This window comes from Neolamprologus multifasciatus, chromosome 8 (genome assembly GCF_963576455.1).
Source record: "Neolamprologus multifasciatus chromosome 8, fNeoMul1.2, whole genome shotgun sequence".
NCBI lineage: Eukaryota > Metazoa > Chordata > Actinopteri > Cichliformes > Cichlidae > Neolamprologus > Neolamprologus multifasciatus.
Window position 1 is genome coordinate 8933593 of NC_140446.1, and position 22048 is coordinate 8955640.

The window sequence follows — 22048 nt, forward strand, 5'->3', positions numbered from 1 at the left end:
AAAAACTTTTTGAAGCTCAAGAGTGAGGCTGGTGCCATTCCAGATATGTTAACATTGTACAATCTTCTGGATAATCAGATCTTCCCCAAACTGAAAACTGTTATTCAGGTTGCCCTAACAAACCCAGTTAGCAGCTGTAGCTGTGAGAGGTCTTTTAGTGTCTTGAGTCAGCTCCATACCTGGCTGAGAAGGACCATGGGTCAAAGCAGACTCCAGCACCTGGCTGTGATGTCAGTTGAGAAAGAGATGCTTCAGAGACTTGACCACCAAAATGTGACAGATTTACCAACCTCAAGGTGAGGCGACATAGGTTAAAAGAAAAGAAAAAATCTGCAGAGCCATAGTAGTATCTGCAGTAAAGATCTTTTCATATATAGGCCAAGGTCTCTCAATTTTCTAATTTTTTAATAATATTTTGTACATTTCAAGGACTCTTCTATTTTTGGAGTGTATTTTTTATGTATCTATTTTATATTATGCATACACATTAAAAGTGAATCTCTGTCCAAAAAATGCACTGAGTTTACTTTTTACTCACTATGAGCATCATTCATTATTCTCCCGCAGTAATTAAGGTTAGGATATGTTTTTTTTTTATTCCAATCCATTCTTCTTTTGCAGCATTTAAATAACCTTTATCAGATTTGATGGTTTTGTTACAGACTTTTCAAAAAAGTGTTTTGCTTTTCTTTCACAAATGTGGGATTAAATTGTGTTAAAACGTACAAAACAGTGATGTCATGTTTTGTGACGAGGACCCAGGCACAGAGAGACTTGATGAATTTAAGAATCTTATGATTTAATAAAGAAATTTGCAGACTTGCACAGAGATGGTAAAATTATGATGACTGATAATGGAGATGAAGTCAGCAGACGATGAGGACAGAGAGGAACAGGGGTTTAAATGCACCAAGGAGACAGTCAGAGAGAACTGGTGACAACTGGAGACATTTAAGGAGGGACTGACAGAGACAGGGAAGACGTCTCATTATGACGAGTAAAGTTTACCTTGCCTGGATGGGCAGCTCTCTGGGTGCTCAGCACCCCCAAAGCTCTGATCCTAGAATCGCCCCTGGTTGTAAGTTAAAGACCACACAATAATACAAGTATATGTATGAAAGGGGAAAAAAGAAAGGGGGAAACTGGCTCTTTGAGTTCTAGAACTACCATGAAACCAAACAGAAACCAATTCTTAAAAAACCTGAAATCGTGAAAATTTGAATTTCCATAATTGTTCTCCCTTTAATATGTTGCTTCTCTAATGATAAAAGTAATAATTATCATTAGAGAAGGTAGTGAAGATAAAGGTATATTTATATTTTTATTTAACATTAGATAAACAAAAGATAAACTAATAAACTGGGCTTGTTAAAGTGGCTCCCCATATGTTTTACTAATTCCAAAAGCAGTTATGTCATTGATTGATGATTTTGTATCTTGTCACCAAATTCTACACACAGACACTGTACTTCAATACTTTTTTCATTATTTCTTTTCTTATTTCATACAAATATTATGTTGGGTATACTTTACTAGTGTTGAGTTGTACTCTGGCCTTCAGTGCTACTTTAATTCTTTATGGTAAAGATTCAACACAGTGATGGAAACATTCCTTGGAGATTTTGGTCCATGTTGAAATGATAGCATTGTGCACTCTCCAGTTCCAGAAAGCAGTGGCACCCCCTGTGGGCCTCTGCTGCTGTAGCACATCTGCTTTAAGATTCTTCTCCATATACTGCCACCCTTCTGTCACCTGGCACATTCTCCTCTGATTTCTGGAATCATCAAGCCACTTGTTTTATTTATTTATTTATTTTAATTCCTTTTCACAGCTTTCTCTATAAACCGTGGACACTCCCAGTAGATCAGCAGTTTCTGAGACACTACAACGAGCCCATCTGACACCAACAATCAAGTTAAAAGTTTAAAGACACCTACATCACTTTTTCCCCCATTCTGATGCTCAGTTTGAACTTCAGTAGCTCATCTTGAATACATCCACATGCCTAAATGCACTGAGTTGCTGCCATGTGATTGGTTGGTTGGATTTTTGTGTGAACAAGTAACAGGTGTAAATAAGAAAAGTTGCCAGAGAGTATTTATAGTTAATCTAAGGAACAGAACAGATTTTATAATTCCATTACAGCAGCTTTTTACCACAAAAGGTCATTGTTTTGCATAAAGTCAGCAACATAATTTAAAACCTACACTTTTAAATTTACATGTAGTTCAGTTCTCGATTTTTGGTGTGTCTTTGAATTCAACCTTCTGGTTGATTATTTTCATACAAGGATGTGGCATCCTGTTGTTCCTAACCCACTGCCCAGTACGTATGCATATCAAGGATGACCCCCCCCCCTCCCCCATTGAGATTTGATGTTTCACATTGTTTATTTATTTATTTAAAAAAAAAATCAATAGAAAAATCAGTCCCTAAAAATGGGATGTGGTCTCCATAATTGTGAGTTCAGCTTTACAGATTTCCCCCTATATCACTGCTCCGAGTGGGGCGGTGACTGATTAGGGGCGTGTCAGGATTGACTGACAGGTGTCCTGATACATGGCCTTATTAAAGTGGACCTTTTCACTGTATAGGCTGTGAGAGAAGTTTTAACTACGTCTTTTGTGTGTGTGGCACCGAGCATCCGAGAAGTTTGTGCTTGAGCTTTTGGTGAGTGAAATTCTGGTCTTTAATGAATCTGTGACTTCCCGCACATTAGCAGACACGTATGTGTGTTACCTGATAACTTTACGCTCCACCCTTTAACCCATCAGTTCTGGCTCCGAAAGTCAACATGGCGGCAACACGGCTAAAGCTAAAGCTTTGAAATGTGTGAACAAATGCGTGACGTCACGACGGTTACGTTTACACGGGGCGTGACTTCCGAAAATAAATGATACGGTTAAACATTTAAAAGCGTTCAAAAACATTAGCACAATACTTCACCATGCTTTGCGAGGTAAAAGCGATTATAGGGCAAAATCTTACGCGAATAAATAAGAGCTCTGCGTTAGATTTTAACTTTTTAACAACCCGGAAAACCCCACGGAATCCCATCATGCATTGCGCTTACTGTTGACGGTTAATCTAATGTGAATAAACTTACAGCTTTCACATTAAAAGTCTTACCCTGTGCATTTATATTGTTTTATTCACTATTCCATTGTGTGACAATAAGTGGTCTTTGTCATTTATAAATGCTCTTTCCCAGTGAACCGTCACTTTACACGGCTTTGTTGTCAATGGGGTCCTGTTGCGGTCTTTCTACGGTTTAGTACACTCTTGTTTCTCTTCAGATCGTATAAATCTTTCGCCTTTTACTAAAGATTTCCGTGGAGAGGAACAACAAGAGTTTCGCCCAATTTTTTGATGCCCTGCATTCAGCGGGGCTTGTTAAGTATGTTCAAAAGAAATAATGCGCTGGTGTCGCAATCGCGAACAATGTTAGTATAGCAACATTCTCAAATTTAGCCAGTCATGTAATGTTTTCATTTTTCATGTACCCGTTATTGTTGTTACAGTATATATTTTCGTAGTGAGCACGCTGAACTATAGCAGTTTATCACAGTTATTATTTTCATATTTTACGTTTTTTTTTTCATTTATTCACATTAAGGTTTTATTTTTAAAAAATGTTTCTATTCGTGTTATTAATTTATATGTTAGTTTGTAAGTCTTTTTCTAATTGGAGTTCAGAACAATGCAAAAGAGTAAAATTAAGGACATTTCCAAAATATTTTTATTTTATTCAACATCATGTTTACTTGATGAATGTCCATTCATCTATCCCTTACACTTATCCTTTTTTAAGGTCACGGGGGCGCTGAAGCCTATCCCAGCTGTCTTAGGGCGAGAGGCAGGGTACACCCTGGACAGGTCTCCAGTCTATCACAGGGCTAACACATAGACAGAGACAAACATTCACACTCACATTTACTCCCGCATTCACATATATGGGCAATTTAGTGTTTCCAATTAACCTAACGCCCACTAACTGCATGTCTTTGGACTGTGGGAGGAAGCCAGAGTACCTGGAGAGAACCCACACAATCACTCCACACAGACCCCGGCAAGATGGTGGAATTGAACTCAGGACCTTCTTGCTGTGAGGCAACAGTGCTAACCATTGGTGAATGTATATTTAGTTATTATTTTTTTAACAGTAGTATTTAACTTTTTTAGTTTTGTTTAGAGTAGATTTTAAATGTGGATTTTTGTTTTTAACGCCTCACACATGATCTGGGATCAAAGTATTTCCCTGACGTGCACCTAAGCTGCAAACCTGCTTGACCTCTTCATCTAGATCAAGCTGCCTGGTTATACTCCAGGTTTCCATTAAAACTGTTGGAGAAGCTCATGCTTTTTGTGTTCAACAACCTATTAAACCATGTTAGATGTGCTCCAACAAATCAGTACTTAAGGGTGTTTAGTTCCTGCTCTTCAGTATTTTACAATTGAAAAACATATTTTAGGTTTAATTAATTTTATTGGACTACTGTTGAGCTGTTTGTTTGTTGTTTGCTCAAGAAAGATGTTAAATCTTTATATAATTTATATAAATCTCCTGTGTAGTAATTCTGGTTACCCATTACCACTGATGAGGCTGTTATTAAAACAAGAAGGTGAGTGTTGATTTATTGGAATAAGACATAACCAAATTAGCCACGGACTACAAATAGTAAAAGACTTGAATGTTGTGGAGTAAAATGTGCAATATGGATGCAAAAGCCCCATTTTTCTAAGGCATGATCCCTGATTATACATTATGCTATGTATCTTCAGTATCCCCCACCATATTACACCTCAACTACCAGTACGAACCATTTAAACAAGGTAGGAATAAGCCATGCGTTCATGTTGTTTAGGTCAAATACTACCTGTATGTCACGAAACAGACTCATCCGACAAGCAATGTTTTTTGTTTTGTTGAGGGAGGGTTCAGTCTTCTGTCCAGTTTTAAAGATCCTGTGTAAATTTTTAGTGGCACCCAGCGTGGTCTTCTGCTGCCAAAGCCCATTTGTGTCAGGGTTATACGTTCAGAGATGATCTTCTGCATACTTTGGTTGTAACGTTCAGTTGTCTGAGTTACTGTTGCCTTCCTATCAGCATGAAACAATCTGAATTTGGTCATCCTCATCTGACCTCTAGCATCAACAAGCCTACAGCACTGCCACAGACTGGATATTTTCTTTTTTTTAGACTGCTCTCTATAAACCCCAGAGATGGTTGAGTGGGAAAATCCCAGCAGATCAGCAGTTTCTGAAATACTCAGAGCAGCCCATCTGGCACCAAGAAGAATGCCACATTGAAAGTCACTAAAATCACTTTTCTTCTTCAGTCTGTTGCTCAATTTGCAGGTTATCTTGACTATGTCTCCGTGCTTAAATGGACTGATTTGCTGACATGTAATAACATATATTTTAAGGCATCATTATTAAGTCCTGGGCAGCACACAGTGGTGCAATACTGTTGCTTCACAGCAACGTTCGACTGCACCATCTGGCCGGGGCCTTTCTGTGTAGAGTTTGTACGTTCTCCCTGTATTTGTGCGGGTTCTCTGCAAGTACTCCGGCTTCCTCCCACAGCCCAAAGACATGAAATTAGTGGCGTTAGGTTAACTGATAAATTGCCCTTTGGTGTAAACATGAGTGTGAATGGTTGTCTGTCTCTCTGTGTTAGGCCAGCAAATGACTGGCGACCTGTCCAGGGTGTACCCCGCCTCTCGCTCTATAATAGCTGGAATAGGCTCCAGTCCCCCGACAACCCTGACAAGGATAAGTGGAAGAGAACGGATAGATGGAGGGATTATTATGTTCTTTGCATCCGCAGGTTAATCAAAACCTGCCAGTGTTTTGGTCAGACTGTAGATTTGAATTTACAACTTCTAAACTATGAAATCCACTATCATTGCATATGAGATCTGTGGCTATTGAAACTTTTAAAGAGCTGCTAAAGAGTTTTTAGTATAGGCTTGCTTTAAACTAGTGGATAATATTGTTGATTTAACACTTATATTATATTTTGTATTTGTTTGCTTGCTTTTCTTGAAAGGTGCTATATAAATACATGTAATGAAAAGAGTGCTGTAATTTTCCCGAGCACAAGAGGGCGCCTTTGAACGATTTGAAATATTTAAAGCGAAGCGGTTTTAATGATATCAAACGTTCGAACATAAACAAAACCAACAAGAGTAAAATTCACTCTGGAGAAGATGGTATTCTTTTCTTTAAAAATGACTATAGTACTAAAACCAGATTACTGTAACTTATTAGTCACTAATTGTTCCAGCTTTAATCCTATAAATAGACTTTTAGCCTACTTCTTATTCATGAAGATATGAATATATGCTGAGCATACCTCTGTTGCTACCCTTACTCAAAATTTTAAAAGCAGGACTTAACATCAGGCAAATATTGCAACCTTCATTTACTGACTATAGACTGTTACTAGTATACTCACATGTTACTTATTAATAAAGCGAACAAATCACTATTTAAATCCCGTTTCCGCCTAAACGTCCCTTCACTCTGTGAGGAATAAATCACACACACAAGCGGGTAATAGAGAGTCCAGGCCTTTAACAAATGCTGTAAGCCCTTTAGTATGTATGATCCCCGGCCCTTCCTCCCCGGCTCGTCCCTCATCTCCTCCCGGTTAAAACGTGACACACTTCAGTGACAGGTCACGTGATGGCCGTAGCGTTGATCCGGAAGGAGGGAGGGATGGAGGGGAGCGGGTTGAGTAGCGGGAGGAAGGGAGAGTAGAAGGGGATTGAAAATGCGTCAGGTCAGCCAGAGAGCGCATGTAACAGAACGGAAGCCTGTGCGAGGAGGTTTCAAAATAAACATCAAGGAGCTTAAAGAGAGAAAAAAATCACCCATGGCTGAAAAATGAAACCAACAAAGAAATGATAAAAACACTGCAGTTCATCTAATGGTCACTTGAGGCTGGTTCCAAAAGTCAGTCAGTCCCCAAACTCCAATATTAAAATGCCCAAACAAACAGTGTTAAAAGAGCACGTTTGCAGCCTGGTACCAAAAACGAAAGAAAAAAAAATTACCTAGCAGCACGAAGATATTATGGGTATATTGGTTTACTGAATTGACTTAATCTATGTTCACTAATTGTCAATAAAGAATCATTCTGTTCTCATTCAGACTGAAGAAAAAAGATCTTCTGATGAAAATAAAGATCAAGTTATTTTCCATAGTGGACCAAATTAAATGACCAAATTTATGCTATAGAACCCAAAAAAACTAAATAAAATCTACTTAAAAACACGTGTACTTAAAAAAATTAAATAAAATCACTGGCAGTGGATAGATGCAAGGATCCCAAAAGTTACGCTTTGGTGGAAAATAGATGTTCTATTAGACACAATAAGATGGCTCATCAAATCATTTGACTAACTCATCTACCAGCCATGGCAGTTATTAGTGTTGAAAATATAACTTTAATCTTTACATTTCGACTTCATCCTCAGAATGGTATTTAGATTTTATCCTGAAAATAATATTTTGACTTTTAGATCGAAAGTTAGACTTTATTCTCAAAATGCAGAAGAGGATTAGGGCCAATATGCCAAAATGGCCAGGGTAGAATTCCGAGGAAAAAGGTCCTAGTGGTGATTTTCGACTACACGGAAACTTGTTTTTATTTTGAAAATCATCACCGGAAGCTGCCCGAAGTAATGGCTATCTTGACTTTGCTTCAGTTCAGCTCGCCTGCATTCCTCCTCTCTCTAAACCCTGGCCGATAGAGACAGAGAAAGAAAGGAGGAGCAGGAGGGGGGCAGAAAACACAAATTATTATTCACAACCGTGTTGGATTTTTATGAAACCCGGAGCCGACTCATACGGGACACATCAAGCCTCGAAAATTACTCCTGCCAGACGGCTCCTTCGGACGTACAATACCGAGAAAATGCGTATTTTTCTTTACTGAAAAGGGGACTGTGGCGTTGATGAGTCTGTGTAGGACAGCTATCGAAAAGCAGCTTTGGTGAAACAGCCTACAGCGTTTCCACAGCGGATATCTACTTTTTTTCTTTCTTTTTTTAAATGAGGATTTGCAAGATGGCTGATGACAGCTAGCCCTAACAAGGACAGAAACGCGACGTCCCCTTTAAGATCAGGAGGGTATATTTTTGTATTTTTTTTGTAATTTTTTTTAGTTAAATATATAAATATGGCTGCTTCTAAAAATAATGACTATAGGTTATATTAGCAGCGCCTGTCCTCGTGTGAAAGCGGAGTGGATGTAGTGTTTATCTGTACCTGTGCTATGGTAGAAAATGGTGAGGTGACGTCTGAGGTAATTTACGCGATTTAATCGAGATAAGGAAGTACATAAATATGTTGTTGGCTGAAGGCTGTAGGGGGGGAAATGGTACAAACCAAAGTAAAATAAAATAAAATGAAGGGGTGCGCATCTGAGAACTAGTAATCTTTGTGTGAGGAGATATTTGATAGATGTTTCTGGCTCTGCAACAGCAGCCCAACATTCCTGCGGATCCTAAAAACCCCTTTGTTTTGTGCGCAAGAGCTGGACTCGACTATTAAAACGATTAACTATGCAGTAAACAGCCTCGATGTGATGGCCCGGGTATGATTTCCTTTTTAATGAGATTATAAGGCCTTTGTTGTCGACTGAAAACTGGCAGAAAAGCTGCGGCCTTGTGTTCAGATATGCGAGCTGTGCCACATAGCAGGCGTTATTCATCAAATGGAAATGTCGCTTTTATGTCAAATTGAAGGGCTGGAGGTACCTGTGTTTTTCCATCTGACCTTTGAAACAGCTTTTTCTGCCTACTGCCAAACCATCGCTGGTTGTATGTATAATTAAATTGCTGGTAGAGGCTACTCGGATACTTATTTATGATTCAGCGGACAAAAGCATTGCGCTGCGTTGTGATTATAGAGGAAATCAAGCGTCCTTGAGATCCCGATAAAACAGGTTCAGCTATTTTTTTCTCTCTCTCTCTCTGTAAAGCTTTCTGTGTGGGAATAGTAATCAGGGTGTGGGCTCCAGCAGTCCTTTCTCGTGCTTTTCATGTTTTCATGCATGGTTTGTTGGTCTGAATTGTCCACAGTCAGTCATAATCCGGCGTTTAAGTGGAAGAGAGCTGTGAAGGTAAGGGCAGAAAAGGATCAAGTGTCTATTCCCGTGCTACACAGAGATTGAGTCTCTCCCTCGTTGTACAGGTAATTGTGTAGATCTTAATTCTCTGTGCCTTGTTTGCATTTCGTGGTTTACCTGTAGCAGACAGGCTGTTGGCTTCCTGCAGCAGGCCTTTAAACAGACACACACAGAAGCTGTGAAGTGAAGGCAGGCCCAGTGCTTGTGTGTATGTGTGAGTGTGTGTGATTTAGGGGAAAGGAAAGCACCGTTTACTGTAATCGGCATAACGTCAGCCCCTGTTGCATGTGTTGAAATCACCAAGGTGTTGTCATTTTTGCCTGAAGCCTTCTCTGGTCAGGTTTCTGGAATTTTGCCTTCATGCTGCAGTAATAAGCAATACTCGTCATCTGTCAGGGAGACTCCTCTAATTTGGTCACAAAGGTCGGCCTACACAGACTGATCTTTCAGGGGCGGCATTGGGTCTGGTTTTATCTTCTTTCTTTTTTTTTCGCGAGACTCATTTTGTGAGTGTCGGGTTTCCTGTGAGAGAGACAGAGGTCTGAAAGGAGTGGAAACCAGTGTATGCCTGCCTGCACCATGATGGCCTCTGACATGGCTGAGACATGGAGGAACTGTTTTGAGGAGGAGCTTATCTGCCCCATCTGCCTACACGTGTTCTCAGATCCCATCCAGCTGCCCTGCAAGCACAACTTCTGCCGGGGCTGCATCAGCGAGGCCTGGGCCAAAGACTCCTCGCTGGCTCGCTGCCCCGAGTGCAATCATGCTTACACCCAGAAGCCCAGCCTGGAGAAGAACCACAAACTATCCAACATAGTTGAGAAGTACAACGCCCTGAGCGTGGAGAAGGCCACCACGCCGACACTGCAGTGCATTCTCTGCCGCCGGGGTCCCCCACTCCCCGCCGTGAAGGTCTGCCTGCGCTGCAACGCCCCGTGCTGCCAGTCACACGTCCAGACACACCTGCAGCAGCCGTGCTCAGCCCTCGGGCACCTGTTGGTGGAGGCGGAGGCGGTGAAGGCCTGGACCTGCCCCCAGCACGACGAGTACAGGCTGTACCACTGCGAGGCCGAGCAGACGGCTGTGTGTCAGTACTGCTGCTTCGCCCGTTGCCATCCCAGCCACGGCCACGCCGTCACTGATGTGGAGCTGCGACGCAATGACATCAGAGTAAGGGAAAACAAATACAGTGTGCTCACTTTAAACACTTGTTTTTTCCATTTGTTATATGTGCTCAAGTGACTCGAATAAGAACAGGGGAAAGAAAACTACTGACGTCTAGTACGTTACTCAGATTGGTTGATAAGATATTTAAAAGGAAACCAGTAGGAGTATTGAACCTATGGCTTCAGAGTCATATGCAGCTCTTTCTGCCATCTCCAATGGCTTCCTGTGGCCAGACCTAGATGATTGTAAACATAGAAATGAATAATAGTTGCTTTATAACAGCCCCGATTCCTTCAGTTGACAATTTTTTTTTTGTTTGTTTATTTGTTTTGTTGTTAGTAATGATAAAAGCAACTAATTTTTAGTATTTTAGTTCATAAATGCTGTAAGACTTTGAAGAAATGGTAATAGGTTAATTTATACTAAGTGGACATTATAAAGCTAGAATATATTTTGGGGTCAAAAATTACTGGAAAAAAGCACTTTTGCTAGTAAAATCTGCAGATCTCTGTATTTAACTATGATTTTTTTAAAATCAGTGGTGTCACATTGGATCGTCTGTCGAATATTTTCTACATTTTGCTGATAGACTACAACAATTAATCAAAAAAATAATCAATAGTTTCAGCCCTACTTACTGATCTCTGCTCATCAGAGATCAATAAGTGCTGGCTTTTATAACAGCATCACACCATCCTGCAAGCTCATTTTTCATCCACTTTGTAGCTTTCAAGCAAACATCAGCAGAACAAAGAGCATATTTAATGCCTTCCCGTGCCACATTTAAGACCTAAAGTGGAGATTTCTGCTGCCACAATAAGTTGTTGATTGTTTACCTCGTTACACAATCCCGTCTTCAATAACAGAACACTTTCCCATTTTAAGAAATGGTTGCATTTCAAGTGTTTCAGGTCTATCTCGCATTTTTTCAGTGGTGATCCATTCCAGCCTCCGTTCTCATCTGCTGGAATGACAAACAATGTGGTCGAGAGTGGAACAATGAGGGGCCCTCAGAGGGCCTTATCTCCCCAGCACAGGTGCATCCGAGCTCAGGGATCGCCAGTTGTGTGCGGCAGGGGTGGGAGTAGAGACGAGGGGAAGGGGGATTAAAGTGATTCGTCACTTGATTCTGCGGTCTACTTGGGGTTTTTTATTAACCTCTTCCTTTCCTGAGGGGTTGGTGCTTACTGCAGCTTGTTCTAGCGGAGGCTGGGCGAGTTTCCTAGCCTCTGTTCTTTCTTTTGAAGGGGTGGTTGACAGGCGCGTCCAGTCAGAGTGAAAACCAATTCCATCTGACTCATTTAGTTCACCCAACACCCTGTTTAGGTGGCAACCGTGTTATGGTTGGGCATTTTTCCTGCTGGTAATGCTATGACTCAGCTTTACGTATAGTAAATCAGTCACCTGTAGCGCACAAATGACTCTCAGGTGGGCTAAATTTAGAAGCTGTACTGTTAAAATCTGTCGTATTTGCATTTTTACTAAAATACACTATTGTGACCTGATGTTTATTGACCTTTAATCTGTGTCAGTGACCTGAATATGTGTAGAAGGAAACGTCTTACAGGTTAAGAAAAAAACACACACAAGCATTCTGTTTAGTTTCATTCGTGGGACCATGCACAAAAACATTAATCCTATAAGAGAAAAGATGCTTTGTACCAGATTTAGCTACAAGCCAATTTACATCCAAGGTTTCTGGGCAGCGACACAAAACATGGCGCTCATTACATGATGTTGGATGATGAAAAGGGTTAGCGTGGGTTACCGACAAGAAACAAGATCTGTGGTTTAGATGGGCTTTAGACAAATTCATGGATGTGCAGCATAAAATACACAAGTGAATAACCCATCACACATGAATCTCTAAGGCCTCAGTCACACTGGTCTAGAGACCGGTCAGCAAACCAAAGGCAACCATATGAGGTTTGTTCCCCAACTGGTTGGCAGTTGGTTGGTGGTAGTTTTTTAGGTGAATTAGGTAACAAAGAGGGTCCTGCAAGCAGATTGCCCCATTAGTCCACAGTTTCCATGGAGCACAGAGTGGTCTTCAAACATTTGCTGTTTACTCTCCAAGCTGTAGTAAAACAAAGGAAAACGGTAACCTAACGTTTCAGGTTTGTTTCACACTCTTTTTTTTTTCTTTTTTTTTGTCGTACTACTGCTAGCTGTAAATGAACCAAGTAGATGCTAATTTGTCAGTGGTCCTACAGCTGTGATACTCTATTTAGAAATAGCTTCACTAATAATAAGTTAATAGATTGTCAGTCCATTAATCTACAAGTTGCATGGAGTGTAAAATATACAGATAAGGTAAAAAATACCCACATGGTGGTGGCTTCATATGCTTTATTTTCCTTAGCCAACAGTCCAGAACTACAGGGAAAACCAGTTTAATAAAGTCTTTGAATTCACAAGAGATGGCTCAGCCATTCACCTGCCTTGGCATTTACAAGTACAGGGCTCCCGACACCCACTGCTTGTTGGCTCCTATAATTGTAGAAGGTTTTCTGGAAGGTTTGCATTCAAGCAAGACCTTCAGTAACAACAGATATGATATTAAATATATGAAGGAGCTGGGGTGAAGAAGGTTGCAAAGCGGCTTGCAGATGCAGGGCTAAAACAGCTTTAATAGAGCGTCTTATATGAGATTTACCACCTGGATGTGTAAAGGATATCAGCTGATGTGGGCTGGCATTTAGATTAGCTGATCTGCCAGGATTGGGGCTGAGTTTGATTGTAAGGCCTGCCGAAACTGGTCCTGTGCTCATGTTTTTTGGGCCCTCAAACACATTTTAGCCAGATCTAAACAAAAAGATCTCCAGTATAGTCGGATAATTATTTTTCCTGCCAACTTTCTGTTGACCACGTTTAATTTAATCAAATATAATTGCACATTTTTATTATATAAACGGTCAGAAATGACTTGGCTCTTACTATAAATGAACAGTTCTGAGCCCGGAAAAAAACCCTACAGTAAAAAAAAAAATGCTGCACTAGGTTAGAAGTCAATTACAAACTCTCTTCTTGTTACACTGTAAAATGTCTCACTAGCCGCTTTAAAAATACAGCATCAACCAGACTTTAACCTCATTAAAAATTTATATTTTATGAAATAAAAGAGCAGAAGCTGTCTCTAAATAAATAGACCACGAGGTAAATTGTATCTCATCTGGGTGGTTGACCATGTTTTTAAGATGATGCAAACAGGGGAAAAAAATCTAATGTCACTGAGCTCATTCACAGCCCCAGTCCATAAATATTTTAGATATTTGTCTACATGTATTAACTACTAGCAGATCCTCCATGTTGAATGTGATTTAAGGCTTGCAGAGAGGAACCACCCCTCCCTTTCACACATACACACAACCCTACAGGCCCCACCCTGCTCTTCACCTCCGTCAGTCCCCCTCCAACAAATTCACCTCCCTAACACCATCCACCAGTCACTCCCGGTGAGGACCGACCTTCCCTCTGGCCCCGTTCTCCTGCTCTGGTGGTTCTGATGGAAAAGACACTGTGGTGAAATGACAACTAACAAGCCCCCTCCCTCTTTAATACCCCCTGTTTCCTCCCTCCCTTTCTCCCTGAGAGGTTCTCTGCAAAGCCTCAGCTTCTTCGACCCTGTTTTCCCCCCTCTGGCTTCTGCTCAGAGCCTAACTCAATCAGTCAGCACAACCAGGTCACCGTCCTGGATCTAACCATGCCAACTGTGTGTGTGTGTGTGTGTGTGTGTGTGTGTGTGTGTGTGTGTGTGTGTGTGTGAGTGTGTGAGAGAGGGAGAGAGATATCTAGGGCAGCAATTCCCAACCATGTGCTGCTGAGGCCCAGGAGTATGCAGGTTTTCATTCCTATCAGCCTCTACAGCAGCTGATCACTAATGATAAAAGCAGCTGCTGTTAGCTAGAATGACTGCGCAGTGACGATGATGATTGTGGTTGTTGTATGTGAATAAACCTTCAGCCTGAGGAAAAACAAATGATTAATGGCATGCCAAGCTAATGACAGACTCATCCTTTAATTAAGGCTGTCTGACTGTTGAATACTGAAAGTTATTCATGCTCACCAGAGGATGAATCCTAAGCATTATGGTGACCACCATGAGGTTTGGGTGCATAGACATTTTAGGTTGAATGTCATTCATTTGGTGATCATTTAATACCTTAAAGTCTCTTTAGACATGCTTTTATCCTAGTCCCGTCCCCAATTTGGTTGTATTTGTTGTTTCTCTCTTTAGGCTGTACCTCAAAGCATTTTTTATTAACCAGTCTTATTTTAAACACATATTTGCTTATTTATTCATGGATGGCACTCACAAATGTATGAGCTAAGCACTATCATCCCAAATTGTTGTATGATGAGCTTATCAGAAAATGAGATTATGTCTACAGATGTCATTTCCCAGTTATTCAAATTTTATTTTATTATTTTTTTTAGGTTTAGAGATTGTGTCATAGTAAGTTGGTAGACAAAAAAAAGGAAAGTGATAATGTTAATCCCACTGAAAAAAGTTACAAAGTAATAAAGAATAAAGCGGGGGGGGGGGGGGTATATATATATGCTGAAAATGGGTTACTTTAGGCTGTTGCCCAGTGGTTGCTCGGCACAGTGCATAATACACTTTTTATGCATATCCATGACTTGTTCTTCCATTGAATTTTAAGTGATGTGTAACAGGTTCTAGATGCATAGCCCATTGCTACACATCATGATATCAGATATATTAGAACCTCCAGAGGCCTAAGATTTACCCCTGAGCCAGGGTTAGTTGCTCAACTCTTGATGGTAGGAGAATTTGAAGGACAAAGAAACACAGACTCATTTAGTGTGTTACTGACGTCCATTGGTATCATTATTTGATTACACTGCTAATTTTAGTACTAATTAACAAATGTTAGCTTATGGGGTGCAATGTGTGCAGGGTGGCGGCCAGGGGCAGAGACCCTGGTGGACTGATCCCAGCTACCGAGTCTAGCGATTGGGACATGGAATGTCACCTGTCTGATGGGGAAGGAGCCTGAGCTAGTGCGTGAGGTTGAGAGGTATTGGCTAGCTATAGTCAGGGTCACCTCAACACATGGCTTGGGCTTTGGAAAAAATGGATTGTCGGGCAGTGGAGGGAATACTTTGAGGGCCTTATCCCACTGCCAGATCTTCCGAAGAGGAAGAAGAGTCTGGGGACAAGGGGGTGGAGTCACAGAGGCAGTTAAACAACTCCTTGGTGGCAGGGCCCATGGGATGGATGAGGTTTGCCCCGAGTTCCCGAAGGCTCTGGATATTTTAGGGTTATCTTGGTTGACACGCCTCTATAATATTGCGTGGCAATCAGGGGTAGTGCGTCTGAATTGGCAGACTGGAGATGGTGGTTCCCATCTTGATGAAGAGGCAATAGAGGGTGTGCTCCAAATATAGGGGGCTCACACTCCTCAGCCTCCCTGGTAAAGTCTATGCCAGTGTGCTGGAAAGCAGAGTTAGTCAGAAAGTCAAACATCAGATAAAGGTGGAACAATGCAGTTTTCGTACTGATCACGGAACAGTGGACCACCTCTTTACCCTCTCGAGAATACTTCAGGGTGCATGGGAGTTTGCCCAACCAGTCTACATGTGTTTTGTGGACCTAGAGAAGGCATTCGACTGTGTCCCTTGGAGTGTTCTGTAGGAGGTGCTTCAGGAGTATGGGGTGTGGAATTCCGTTCATAATTTTAAGGACAGTATTTCTAGGCATAGCCAAGTGACGGAAGGCTTCCAATTGGGTGGTCTCAGAATCTTATCTCTGCTTTTTGCAGATGACGTGCTTCTGTTGGCTTCATCCAGTGGTGGCCTCTAACTCACACTGGAGCAGTTTGCAGCTGAGTGTGAAGCAGCGGGACTGAGAATCAGCTCCTCAAAGTCTGAGGCCACGGTCCTCAGCTGATAGAGGGTGCAGTACCCACTCCATTTCTGCCCTAAGTGGAGGCGTTCAAGTATCTCAGGGTATTGTTCGTTAGTTACGTGAGCAAGAGCGCGACAGACGGATTGCTGCTCTGGCATGAGTCGTGTGAATGCTGTGCGAGTCTGTCGCGGTGAAGGAAGAGCTGAGTGTAAAAGCGAAGCTCCTGATTTACTGGTCAATCTGTACCCCTACCCGCACCTATGGTCGCCAAAAAGTGCCTGGCCTGTCTCATAGAGATGGGGTAAGAAGTTCAGCCATCCCGTAAGGGCTCTTAGTAGAGCCACTAGCCACATCGAAAGGACCTAGTTGAGGTGATTTGGCCGTCTGGTCAAAGGTACCTTTATTGTCCCCAATGGGAAATTGATTTGCAGCATATCCACACATTAAACAACACATACATTTAAAAACACAAAAAAGGTTTTCGGTTTAATGCTAATCTAAGAGATAACATGATAAACTCTTAATAAGACTCTTTGCACTGTGATGTTAGATGTGATAAAGGAATTTTTTTTTTTTTACATAATAAAAAAAAATAAGAAAAATAATGGCATCAGCAAAACTAAACTGTTTAAAATTTCAAACTTCGTATGTTCAAAATTCATATTTTGAACATCTTGGGCTAAAATTTTACAACTGGCGGATGCCACATTCATTGTTAAATCATTAAACTTTTTTCATCTGCTCTTTTATTTCTGATTTTTCTTTTATTTATAAAATGCTACTGCAAATGAATCTGTTTTTATTTTAGTACAGTTTTACACTGGATGCCCTTCCCAACACAATCCTCCCATTAATCAGAGGTTTGGGATCGGGACTAGAAAAGCACTAGCTTATGACCCCCTAAGGCAGGGGTGTCAAACTCCAGTCCTCGAGGGCCAGTATCCTGCTTGTTTTTGAGATATTCGTGCCCTACCTGCAGCTGACTACCTGGATCAGGTGTGCTTTTGCCAATAAGAAGCTACAAGGGCAGGCTAGTTGGAAAACAAGCAGGACAGTGGCCCTCAAGGCCTAGAGTTTGACACCTGTGCCCTAAAAGTATGGTTTCAAATTGGGGATCTTTAATATGTAAGAGCAACGTGTCAACCACTACACTATGGAGCCAAAAGTGAAAATTTGCTGGTTAATCCTCCTTAAATATGAGTATTTGCAAATTTTGGTGGTTAATTGGGGGAAATCTTAGGCTTTATTCTCTTACTAGGTTGAACCACCTTGGGCAAGATTTAAACTATTTATTAATAATTTATAGACTTAAAAAAAATTCTACTATTGAAATTCATTTGATTTTACTTACACATTTCTAACACTAATGAGTAAAAGTTGCATGCACAAATGCATCGTGAACTATCGCCACTAAGCAGGACAACATTTACCAACATTAATGCCATGTATTTATTTTTATTCAGAGATGGTGTGGTGAAAAGCTTAAACACTAGCAGTACTTTTATTTTCTCAGACAGAAAATGACGATTCAAAACAAGAACAGAAAAATGTCGGTCAAATTGCTCTTTTAAACACAGGTGTCAGCCCTGAATTTCACAAACCTGTGCCCCCCTGGTCACACAGTTCACTAAATGATCAACTTGCCAAACAATACACCTGCATAGGATAACTATTCTAGCATTGTCATTGCGAGCATGTTGGCATGTAGCTGAAACCGGCACTTAGCACACCTGACCAAGAAGCAAAAAGGGCTGTAGCCATGTCAGCACCATCTTATCAATACGCTTCATTAAATGTTGAGTGAGGGTTATTTATATTTCCCATTAAATATTAGCAACACGAAGGAATCATCAAATCTGTGTCAATGGCATTCCCGCTATCCAAAATTTATGCAAAGGATTGTTGGTCTCGCACGGAGCCATTTATTCCTTCTTTTCTGTAAATTTTGGCCACAAGCTGAGCCGGATAAAACTCAGCTCGGCCTTTATTTCTTCACATGCCATCATCTTCATCATCATCATCATCATCCCAGAAAAAACAGACGCTGTTGCCACAACACTGTCATAGCTCGCAGAGCAGCCTCCTCTGTTTGAGTGTGTGTCTTTTAGAAAGAAAAGGCAGAACAGAGGAAGAGGAGTTGCACCAAGGGGAGAGCGAAGCTGCCGGAGCTTTTTCTGCCCATTTATCTATCTCTGCTCGCTGCCCCCGGCTCCCCCAACATTAGTCTTCACTCGCTAATGCAAACACAAAATAGCTGCTGGTTGCTATGACTGCATCCCCCTCCTTCCTCCCCCACAGGGATTGTGTGTTCGATGGAGACTAAATTAGCCCACTCCTGGATCCTAATATCTCAGGCTTGGGGAGGGGATGCTAGTAGCTGACCGAGGTCACAAGTTTCCAAGGCCACAAGGCGTTCTTTATTTACTTTCTGTCCTTCTCACCTCACAGCAAAACCTGTTAAGACAGCAGGAACGCGTGGAGGAGCGAGTGCAGGAGATTGAGGAACAGCTTTGCAAACTCGACTCAGACAAGTGTGTGGTGGAGGTATGTTTTCGCACGTCACTCCGTGGGCGCGTTTTCTCTTTTATGGCACTATAAAATCTTTAGGAAATTTTGATTGGTGTGTGTGTGTGTTTATTTTACAGGACAGGGTATGTGAGCTGAAAGAGGAGGTGCGCCTGCAGTACCAGCGGATGCACCAGCTCCTGGAGGAGGATCTCGGTCGGACACTGGAGGCTCTGGATCGGGCTCAGGCTCGGTTTTGTCAGGAGAACGCAGCCCAGGTTTTAGCTCTCGGGGAGCAGCGCCACGAGGCCCAGAAGCTGCTGAGCTCCATCCAGACTGCCTTCGGGAAAGCGGAGGAGCTGAGCTTCATGAAAAACACCAAGCCTGTTAAAATCCTCACAGACAGGTGAGCAAACGGTCTTCATACAATGATTTTTTTTAATTGAATTATTTTGGAGATGTTTCCAAGCAAACACCTTATCATGAACCCCGTCTCCTCGCACTTGTTGCAGATCTCAGGCATGTGTGGGCAGCAGTCTCCCTCCTTACAAAGTTGGGAATCTCAACTCTAAACTTTTCCTTTCTGAGATCTCAAAAAGAGAGAAGAGCTTGAAAAGAACACTTGAAGGTGAGAAAATGAAATACACCTGTTAGCTTTTAATGCAGGGCACGACCGCCATGGAAGTGTTTTTCTTTTAATTACCACTTACCTCTTCCCATTTCGCACTTTCTCTCTCTCTCGTCTCTTAGCTCCCCTCACCCCTCCCTCGACCTTCCTGCAGTCTGTTCCCGCCTATCCCAGCGGTCAGAGCTCTGGCTCTGGTGCAGAGAAACGGAAACATTCCACTGCTTTCCCAGAGGGAAATGGGAACGGCGGAAAAAATGCCGCACCGGGTTTCAAAGACTCGTCCTCCTCTTCCTCATCATCTTCCTCGTCGTTAGCCAAACAGCCCTACCTGGGGTCCAGCTCTGCTTCTGGAGAAGGCCAGTCCACCAATCAGCAAGCTCTCGGACCCTGTGGCCCGCCTCACATCAGCGAGAGCGGCGGGACGGGAAGCGGGAGTGGCTCGTTGACTAATCACCATTCAGGCTCTGTATTCGGCTCCTCTCACTTCCCTCCTGGAGGCAGCAGTTCCTCGCACTCCTCCCAGCAGGCAGTGCTCCCTCAGTATGGCGGTCGCAAGATTCTGGTGTGCACGATGGATAACTGCTACTGCTCTGGAGTGCCCTCTGTGTCAGGCCACCGCAGCCACCCTCCGTACCCACGCTCGGGCTCTTTTCCCTGGGTCAGCGCCCAGGACTACCCCCCTCCTCCTGGCCTGGCTTCCGGAGGTCCGTCCATGCAGGGCTTGGCAGTGAGGGACTGGATAGACGCCTCACAGACACACAGACATGCAGATTTCTACGGGCTGTATGGGCAGCCCTCTACAAAGCACTACGTCACCAGTTAACAGAGCAAACACACACACAGATATAGAGACAGGCACCAAAATAGCACACCTTTACCGACTTACTAACGGGAATAAACACAATACGATTATACTATACACATATTAAAATAATTGTTTATATCTACACACATACGCACACACACATTCGGGGGCAGGGTTGATCTCTTTGTTTTTATTTTCTTCCTTTCTTTAATTTGGGTCCGTGTTTTCGTGTAGTGTATTATACGTAAAATGCATAAACAGGCTGGTGAAACTCAGCTCAGCATTTTACACAGAAACAAGGAAGAGAAGCCTGAGGAGGAGATGAGGAGATGCATCTTTTTTTATTTATAGAGTAGGAGATGGATTGGTAGGAAATTAACTTTTAGTAGAGAATCTTCTCATGCTTCTTCAAGGCTTCTCACTGAGGCTAAAGGGAAAAGAGATTATACCATGCAGTGTTGAGCTTTCCACGTTCAGCTCATGTTTCTCTGATATAATCACCCCTCCAGTTGTACTGAGGTCAATTGCCTTATGTTATTAGCAAACATATTTTTCTCCACATAGCTGACTTTGTTTGAATAGATCCTTTAAAAGGGGACTGCGGTCCCTGCGTGTCCGTTTTATTTTTATTGTCATGGCACTTCTTCCTTTCTTTGCTGAGTTCAGGGATGGATCGTACAGCTTGAACACAAAAAGCTCTTCCATGGAACACCCACAATGCACTTGTGGACGCCTTGCTATGCCTGGACTACAGATGCTGACCCACAGAGGGACAATAGAGCAGCGTCTAAAGGGCTGGCTGACCCCAGCCCTCTGCATTTTTGAGAATTCGGCCCGCATCCTTAGCACTCCCTTTCTGCTGCCACAGGACAGAAAATATTACAGACTGTTTCCATTTAGTGATGAATGACTTTGTGTTATTTGGTACACTTGTACGTTTAACACTTGCCTACAGAGACTCTACTATTTTAGAGAAAAGGGCAAGACTGGGGAGACCAAACTAATCAGGCATCTGGACGATCTGATGATGCTGTAATTGTACTTCCTGCAGGGCAAAGATGTCACTTCCTCTCAATAAGCACACAAGCTCTTGGCTTCCTGTTTGCAGCTGAAAGCATGCAAGGAAGAGGTTTAGTTTTTTTGTTTGTTTGTTTTTCTAAAAGCACTCAGAAGAAGAACAATGGGGGAAAAGAAACTGTATGCTGTTTTAAAATGAGTGTACGAAAGAAACGAAGGGTGGGAGGAACTTCTTTTTTTTTCATGAACTTTTTCTAAAAGACTGGACTGCAAGATGTAAGCAATGGTTCATCATCCTTAAAAGTAGCTGTTACAACAGCCACGATAAAGACAGAGGAAAAAAAAAACCCTAAAAGTATCTTTTTTTGTAAATATTTTGTGAAATGGAAAAATTACAGACGTGATTTGGAGAAAGGATCCAAATAAACAAGTTTAAACCAGTCTCTGCTGTCAACTGTGTATGTGCGAAACATCTCATGTTTAAAGGATAAGGTTGGTGATATTCTATATTTTTGTTACTGTAAATAAATCCCATAAAAAGACAAAAACCAGCTGTGTGTTAGTATTCAAATACGTTTCCACTTCCCCGTCATGTCCATACATAGCTGCAGCTTGTTTACTCCAACTAGAGATGTAAACAGGTAACAAATCTATGCATTAGTTTATTTAAAAACTCTTATTTTCAAACTGGCCCATGTAAGAATTCAACAAAACTGTCGTGAAAGTGCTTTTGTACACTTGTAGAGGCAGGTTAGGATGTTTTTCTATACTAACAGCTAGCTAAAGCTAGATTTAGCTGTGCTCTGTGTTTAGAGATTATTAAGAGATTAATATAGCAAATGATTCACCTGCCCAGGGTTTACTAAGCGTGCAAGAAATTGTTAGCACCTGCAATTAAATATATATAATATTTAT

The 22048-nt window shown here is 41.8% G+C and overlaps 1 protein-coding gene and 1 non-coding gene across 2 annotated transcripts; both read left to right on the forward strand.

Annotated features, from left to right (window-relative positions):
* Positions 1-3277: 3277 nt before the first annotated feature.
* On the forward strand, positions 3278-3392 carry LOC146512444 (U5 spliceosomal RNA). Its single transcript, XR_014875897.1, has one exon. It is a non-coding gene; the product is annotated as a U5 spliceosomal RNA (small nuclear RNA).
* Positions 3393-7667: 4275 nt separating this feature from the next.
* Positions 7668-21574, forward strand: trim8b (tripartite motif containing 8b). The gene is made up of 5 exons (XM_085171142.1): positions 7668-10309; positions 18627-18722; positions 18824-19089; positions 19196-19311; positions 19434-21574. The coding sequence occupies exons 1-5, from the start codon at positions 9704-9706 to the stop codon at positions 20132-20134; spliced, it is 1785 nt and encodes a 594-aa protein (XP_085027268.1). The 5' UTR covers positions 7668-9703; the 3' UTR covers positions 20135-21574.
* Positions 21575-22048: the final 474 nt, after the last annotated feature.